This window comes from Calidris pugnax, unplaced genomic scaffold (assembly GCF_001431845.1).
Source record: "Calidris pugnax isolate Ruff unplaced genomic scaffold, ASM143184v1 scaffold38, whole genome shotgun sequence".
NCBI classification, from domain to species: domain Eukaryota; kingdom Metazoa; phylum Chordata; class Aves; order Charadriiformes; family Scolopacidae; genus Calidris; species Calidris pugnax.
In genome coordinates this window covers 12,535,531-12,543,707 of record NW_015090995.1, presented here as the reverse complement: position 1 = coordinate 12,543,707, position 8,177 = coordinate 12,535,531, and the positions used below count along the sequence as shown (strand labels likewise).

Genomic DNA, 8,177 nt, shown 5'->3' with positions numbered 1-8,177 from the left:
CCCCCCCCCCCCGCCTTGGCACGATGCTCTTATAAGCATAAAGCTAGATAACTTTAAAGTGGCACTAAATGGGAAACCATTTAATGTCAGTTATTATCAACAGTAATTTTCTATGAGGGTTTGTCCCAGGTCGTAGACTCTTAAGTATGGAAGGCCTCACTAGGAGAGGATAAAGGTTTTATTCTGACACTTTTATTCCTCTGTACTGTTTATTGAAATCCAACAACTTTATCCAAGAATAAAGCAAACTTTTCTGGCTGTCCAGGAGGGAAAGGTTTCAAAGTTGTCAAGTCCATCGTCTGCAGTGTCTCCACAAGAGTGCTGTAAAAACAGACCAGAAACAAAAATTAAAAAAAAAAAAAAATCCATCCCACAGGGAATTTTTTTTCTTCACACAATTTTCTTTCTATTCATACATAATCCTTAGCACAGAAAAAAATAAATAAGGACATATATCAAAAGAAAGAAGAGACCCCACAAACCAGCAGGCCCCTACATTCCCTGGCTCATAGGCAGCACTGCTGAGAACACACTTCAACCTGCATCAGAGCTTTCACAGGCAACCTCAGCTCTAACTTTTTAATCTTCTGTGGTTGCAGTGTCGGGAGACTGAACAAGATCTGAGGATCTACACCATAAACTGTACCAGGAAATTCATCTTATCTGAACACATGGCACAGTTCTCTACTTAACAGATAGCCAGAAAGAACAGCTAAATCAATCTGTTAGCTTGCTATTATCAGACTGCAAATAAGGCTCAAATGCTAGGCACTGTTCAACAAAAATAAATAAAAATTCCTTCCTGTCTCCAAAGCTGTCAGAAGCACTGAGATAAGTTTAAGAAACTTGCCCAATATAAATGAATGACAGGCCTAGTCTTTTCAGAAGGCTCTTCTGAAACATACAAAATCCTATTTGCAGGGCAAAGGAACAAGATGCAGATTAAATAATGGGAGTTGCATTTTCTCTGCCTTCAATTTAGAGGTCATCTGTTATTTATGGAGTGCAGTCAATCATAATCATAAATAAAAACAGTAAGATACAGTCAAAACAAGATCAAACAAAACTAACAGGAACCAAGATGAATACAAACAAACAAAAGGAGCTGGGTTTTTTGGTGGTGGTGGTCTTTTGGGGGGAGGTTGGTTGGTTGCTGGTTTGTGGGTGGGTTTTTTTTTTCCTGAAGTGACAGACAGTAATCTGTGAAACTCCTTGTCAGAGGACATAGTGGATTTAGGAAGTTTGGTTAAAAGGGCAACCTGAATAAGTGCTTGGAAGACAGAGAGACTGAAAGTTACTAGCCAGACAGCATGTGATTTAGGAATCTCCATGAACCAAAGTACTTAAGACCATGGGAAGGAAAATAACACAAGGAAGTACCATATGTCATATGATGGGCTGCATCAAAAGATGTGTGGCCAGCACGTCAAGGGAGGGGATTTTGCCCCTCTACTCAACTCTCATGAGACCCCACCTGGAGTACTGTGTCCAGCTGTTGGGCCCCCAACATAAGGTCATGGAACTGTTGAAGCAAGTCCAGAGGAGGCCACAAAGATGATCAGAGGGCTGGAGCACCTCTGCTATGAGGACAGGCTGAGAGAGTTAGCATTGTTCACCCTGGAGAAGAGAAGGATATGGGGGGACCTTAAAGGCCCTTCCAGTACCTAAAGGGGCTGGATGAGGAAAGAAAGGGGAGGATGTCTTGATCAGGGAGTGGAGTGATAGGATAAGGAGTAATGGTTTTAAACTGAAATAGGCAAGATTTAGATTAGATAGCAGGAAGAAAGTGAGGGTGATGAGACACTGGAACAGGTTGCCCAGAGAAGCTGTAGATGCCTTATCCCTGGAGGTGTTCAAGGCCAGGCTGGATGGGTCTTGGAGCAACCTGGTCTAGTGGGAGGTGTCCCTGCCCAGGGCAGGGGGGTTGGAACTTCATGATCTTCAAGGTTCCTTCCAACCCAAACCATTCTATGATTCTTGCCCTGTTTCTACTTTTGACTGGACATCTCCATATGGCCACTGCAAATAGGATATTGAGCTATGTGGACCTCTGATCCATATCAGTAAGGCCATTCTTATGTTTTGTTCTAAATACTCCAGATACTTTCAATTTTATTATGTCACTACATCTATACAGTCAACTTTAGTGCCCCTTACAAGGAAAATCCAGCAAAATGATGAAATGGAGTCCTAAGTCTGCAGGAAGTGATTTATTCCTTATAGCTCATGGCTACACACAGATGGTCTGGGTTGTATTATTTCTAGACTTCAAAAAAAGAATCAAACAACTAGTGAGAAAGACCAGAGAAAGAGAGAAGCTGTTAGGTGCTTCTAGGATGCCTGACTGTTCTATTTGGTTTAAATTGCCCATCTTGCACAAAAAAAAAATACTTTAAAGGTGTCATGGTCAAAAAGCTTGGTAAGTTTGGTAAATTAGCACCTGATGTTAATCTATCCAGTATGGAAAATCCACCTTGCAAACAAATGGTTGTTACTAAGAGGGATGTAAATTTCCTTGTTACATTCTCATCAGCGTGTGAGTTGATGACAGGGAGCGATGGATGGTGCCAAACACTGCTCCATCAGTCGGGACAGCCGCAGCAGCTCCGTACCTGCAGTTACAGCAGACGACGTGCCCATCTCTGTGGAGCTGTTTTGCCAGTTCCAGCTGATGGTTGTTCATCAGCTTTTCGTTTATTACTACTACTAGTGGTTTTTCTTTTTCTAGAGCCTCCAGACAGCTACCTGCACCTACAGGAGAAATGGAAAACACGATGAGTTTTTGCCCGGACAGATGAAATACTTGCTCTGGAGACACAGGACACTCCTGAAGGTGAACATTTAACCACCCGGCTCTAGCTGGGGGCCTGAACATTCCCTGCCAGCCCAGCCCCGAGCCTTAGAGACAGGCTTCACCCAACCCACCGGCACTCCCGCCCCCGGGGATCCGGCCGGGCAATCGAACGGGGCTCTACCTGCGTGGCTGATGACCAGGTCCGCCCTCCCCAGGTCCTCGGCCAGCGAGTCCTTGAAGCGGAAGGCTTCCACCGCCACGGCCGGGCTGCTGCACGGCCCCGGCTTCAGCTCGCCCCGCCCGACCTGCAGCACCAGCTTCTGGTAGCCCCGGCTCTGCAGCACCTGCGGCGGAGGGGAGGAGGGTGGGATGCGCCCGGACACCGCGGCGCTGGGCCCCGCTCCCAATTACCCCGGCCCGGGGGCCGCTGTGTCCCCTCCCCGCCTTCCTTCCCTCTTTTCTCCATCTCTTCCTTCTCCGCCACCTCACTTCAGCCCAGCCCCGAGGCCTCCCACAACCGCCCCCGGAACCCCCCGCCTCCTGCTCCCTCAGGCACCCCCGCCAGTGACTGGCGGGCCGGGGAGGGCGGGATAGGTCCCAGCGCGCAGGCGCTGCGGACAGGCGGCGAAGGGGAGGCCCGAGCCGGCTGCCCGCGCATCCGGGCTTCCCGCCGCCTTACCTGCAGCGCTGCTGGGGAGGAGACGGTCGCGATCAGGTCATCGAAGCTGGTGGTGCCCACGGTGACGAAAACGGACTTCATGGCGGCCGCCCGCCCGCTCGTAGCTGATCTGCGGGCGGGAAGCCGCCAGGGGGCGCCGCGCACCACCCGCTGGCCTCAGCGCTCCCCAAAATGGCTGCCGGGGGGCACGCCCCCTTCTCACGGAGCCCGGGGACTCCTTTAGCCCCGCCGCTTCCGCCCGGGCGAGCGAGGGGACGGGGACGGGACCGTGCCCGGTGCCGGGGTACAGTGGAACCCCGTGCCGGAGCGGCAGGGACGGTGTTCGCCCTGTCTGATGAGGCCACTCGCCGGCGGCGATCGGCGACCTCAGCGGGGTAGCCCACGAGTGTCTCAATTATTCAGACTTTCAGGAAGGGAGAGAGGGGAAGGGGGTAAAAGTAACCCAAATTTGGAAAAGGGTTTCGAACATTGTTGCCCTACACGTGTTGTTTTAGCACTTGGGGCACAGATGGCTGGAATTCGCAGCCTGACTGGGGCCAAGCACAGCCAGACTGCGGCCTGCCATTCCCACAGCACGGCCACAGCTACCTTTTCTTATAGACAACAGGCCTGAGCTAGGCATGGGGTTTCCCAGTCCTGCCCAAGCCTCCCATGGTGCTTACTGTGGGAGTAACATCACAGAAAGATAGTAGCAAATAAGCAGTCAGTCATGCTTTGGAGGAGAGATGGATGTTTCAGTGCTCAGTGGGTCCTGCAATAGTAGCCCCGGAGCGGCAGGCTGCCACATCCCCCTTAAGCTTCACTGGGGAACATGCTTTGTTTCTGGTCAGAGCATCACCAGGGGACGTGCCATAGCATTGCAGAGCAAACGTGTGGGATACAAGCCTACTTTCAAGTGACTGAAGGCAGGAGAAAATTGCATACGTTTCTCTGGTTTGCCATGTTGCTATCCTTCCACTAATACTTCATAGACTGACAAAGATGGGAGACAGAATGAAAAGAACAAATGTAGTTTGAACTCTACATTCTATGTTTTGTTTAAATAACTTTAATAATTCTGGCCAGATATGTGTGCTGTGTCCACTCCTCCAAAAAAAATCACAGAAATGCTGCAAACTCCAATAGAAACTGCTGTCTGCCGGCTCTCAGTTGATTCCAGAAAGACAGATATAAAAATTATTTGGCCTAAATAGATGAACCTGTCACAGCAGCTGAGATTGCAACTCAGGGAAAACCCTGAAAGCAAGACTGAAATCTTTTCCTCGCTTCGCCACTGACCAGTGTTAGCACCTTGAGGAGGTGCTCATCTTTTCTGTTTTTCCACCTGCATGGCAGTGTTTAGCAATTTATCTTCTCTAAAGCTTTCTGTGGAGGTGATTATATTGATTTCAGAGCATTGAGTCTTTTAAAAATCTTCACTGTAGCAATTTTTTAAAGACATTGAATAGGGTGGGTTTTTTGCCTACATCCACCTTCCCTGGGACTTTTGAAAGATGCACTCTCAGTATCATTGAATACAGGTAGGTTTCCCTCCTCCCTATTGCCTTTTCTCTAAGTACACATCTTTTTGATGCTGTTTCAGGCTGGTTTTACTACCTTCTACAAGGACTGATGAAAAGTACTCCCTTGAGCAAAAGCATGTCAGCAACCTGTGGAAAGGGACCCTAAGAGCCAAGGGGCAGTAAATCAGGCAGGAGCTGAAGGCCATTCTGAAAAATAAAAATGCTGTTCAGTGCTAAACCACATTAAATCAATTGCAGAGGAAGTCACCAGTAAATTTATTATTTCAGGTACATTTCCTATTTGTGATGAAAACCCAGAGGGAGGGAGAGAGGGATAACATTTAATTTGAAAAAAAACCCCAAACATTAAATCTGTTAACACCGGCTTGTCCGCTGAAGGCTACGAGTAACGCCTTAGCAGTTGCACAAACTGAATTAGCAGTTTTCTTTCTTAATAACAAGTGTAACATGATGTACACTTCTACAAAAAGAAACTACTCAAGTTAGACATCTAAATCTATTCCTTGAATTAAGTTTAATAGATGAGGTCACATCTGTATACGATACTGAGTGTTCCAATAAAGATGCAGAAAAGATTTAGCTATCTTGAGGATACCTATGATTGCCATGTTAATGACTTATTCACAATGCTCATTAGCCCCCTGTTGCTTTCATTTAGCATAATGAGCCACACTGAAATGTATTTATTTTTTGATCAAAGCAAATGGTGCTGACAGCAACGTGACACGGGGGAGGGGGAAACATACTGTAGAGCAAAACAATATCAGAGTCCTGAGTGCACAGGGTCTTAGTGGCCCTGAACAGCCTGACCTAGCTCTTATTGCCCTCCCTCAGGACGAGGAAGCCAGGAGCTGAGGGTGACCACAACACAAGCCAGGAAAAGACCCCACTAAGAGCCTAGAGTGACCACACCAGAGAAAAGCAAGCAGAGCAGTGTCAGCAACAGGTCCAGGGACAATCAGGCAAAGACAAGGTAACAACCCATTTCTAAGATTGATCCAGGAAACTCAAACAGCAATTCAGGAACAGAACTAGCAGCAAGGACACCTACAACTCACGTTTGTCATTCCAGTGTAGGAAAAACATGGACCTGCTTTAGCAGGTCCAGAGGAGGGCCACAAAGATGATCAGGGGGCTGGAACATCTCTCCTATGAGTTGGGGCTGTTCAACCTGGAGAAGAGAAGGCTCCAGGGGAGACCATATAACAGCCTTCCAGTAGCTGAGGGAGGGGATAAGAATTAAATGATCTTTAAGGTCCCTTAAAGCCCGATTTTAAATGAAGTCCCTATCAGAGAGTGTGGGTGAAAGCCCCAGCTGAGGCTGGTCAGGGCAATTAATACCTATTGTCAGTGCAGTCAAGGCCCTGCCAGGTGATGGATAGGAAATCAGACTTTGGGATGAAAGGAAGGATGCTCAATTTTTCAGGTGTGCCAGAGATGAGGGTCAGCACATGTATAAATCTTTCTGAGAAAAGGCAAGGACAGGATAATTAAATGATTGGGGGTTTTGGTTTGTGATTATTTTTTTTATGAGAAGGATAGAATTTAAATATAGTGGAGTGTTTTCCTGTTTATAGTGTTATTTTATGTTAGGTTAATTACAGTAGTTCAGAAAATTACTGCTCATTTGTAACTAAAGCACTATAACTCGCCACATGCATGCTCTTGCTCTGCCAAAATTGAAAAATAAACTTGCCATCATGATAAGTCCACACGTTCATTCTGCAGTTAGAACAAGGTTCCAGTGGTTGCCATTGTACCTTCTTATAACTGTCTACTTAGAACTGAAAGTTCCTATAAAGTAAGGCACTCTCTGGAAAATATTCCGTGCCTAATGTAGTCCTAGACCCCAGAGGAAGGCTAGGAAAGGGCTAAAATGGAAGATATGTTCTTGTAAGAGCTTGCTCCCATCTGTGCTTTGTGTGGCATAATTTATATTCTGATATTTTCTTCCCATGACAACATCTGGGCAAGAAACTGAAAATGGCATGAGTGCAAGATGTTTTTTTTAAGTGAGAAATGACGTGTGCCGCCTCCTTTCTCCTTAGCTTTTATTTGAAATACTTCTTGATGGCTCAGTTTTGAGCACTGTTGCTTTGTATTCAGCTCAGCTTGGCACAGTTTGCCCTGAAAGCTCCATAATTATGTTATTTGAGAGTAAGAAAATGCATGAAAATAAACTAGTCGGTTCACATCTTGGTTTCTGAAAACTACATACTGCCCTCAGTTTGCTCTTGAAGTCTAAAGACTAACTCACAACTGTCGCAATAAAACTCTGAGGAACCCTGAAATGCATGGGCTGGAGACAATGTATCAAGTAATTAATCATAATGAATCTTTTAAAAATATACACCAACAGAAAGGCAGTTATACCTGTAAGGCGACAAAGTCTGATTAAAGGGAAAAAAAAAGCTAATGACTAGCTATTTAAACTTGAGGTGCAGCACTGTCTTCCCTTCACCTTGTATTTTGTGCACAGATTGATTCTCGATTTTGGCTTATGATATAATGGTGCAGTGGAAGAAATGAGGCAGAAGAGAGCAATTAGACTTCTCCATACTAAATTTATTTTGTTTCAGTACTTTTTATATGTTTATGAATGTGCAAAACAAGTAAAGATAATCTTAGTTCTATTTCTAGTTGGCTTTATATAAATTTGAACTGAAAAAATATTCATTTCCTTTTTCTCTCTCATTTTAATATAGTGCTATACCGATGAGGGATGATATTTCTGTTACTGTAGGGAGCTATGAAAATTAGATGGAGAATATTTTTTGGGAATTATTCCTTCATATTACTGTGATTCAGACATGCTTGGTCTGGGAAAACAAGAGAGGAACACTTGTCAGGCAAATTTAAATAGAATAGTTTGAAATATTTTATCACAACATTTCTACATCATTTGAATTGTCTCTTTGTGGGCTTGTTATTTGGCAGTGGGGATTGTCAGATAGCCTATGGATACACAAAGGCTCAGACTGACTGGAGACAGCGAGGGGGTGTTAGATCTCCTCTTCCTCTGGGCTGATTAGCAGAAGACAGACGCTGGAGCAGCACGGAGGAACTGTGTTCACTAAGTATTTCACATTTGAAGTGGAAGGGGAGGCTGTGGCTTAGCTAGAATGAGTATCCATGATCTGACAACTCTAATGGATTTTTCTGAATTTTGCAATATTTGAAG

The 8,177-nt window shown here is 45.5% G+C and overlaps 1 protein-coding gene across 1 annotated transcript in view; it reads right to left on the bottom strand.

Annotated features, from left to right (window-relative positions):
* ALG13 (ALG13, UDP-N-acetylglucosaminyltransferase subunit) overlaps positions 1 to 3,662 on the bottom strand; it is a 30,717-nt gene extending 27,055 nt beyond the window's left edge. Inside the window, exons 1-4 of the mRNA XM_014954926.1 lie at positions 3,474 to 3,662; positions 2,976 to 3,138; positions 2,613 to 2,751; positions 225 to 321 (exon numbers count right to left, since the gene is read on the bottom strand). Of these exons, the coding sequence (XP_014810412.1) occupies positions 225 to 321; positions 2,613 to 2,751; positions 2,976 to 3,138; positions 3,474 to 3,554 (480 nt within the window). The 5' untranslated portion in view covers positions 3,555 to 3,662. The remainder of the gene's footprint in view (positions 1 to 224; positions 322 to 2,612; positions 2,752 to 2,975; positions 3,139 to 3,473) is intronic.
* Positions 3,663 to 8,177: the final 4,515 nt, after the last annotated feature.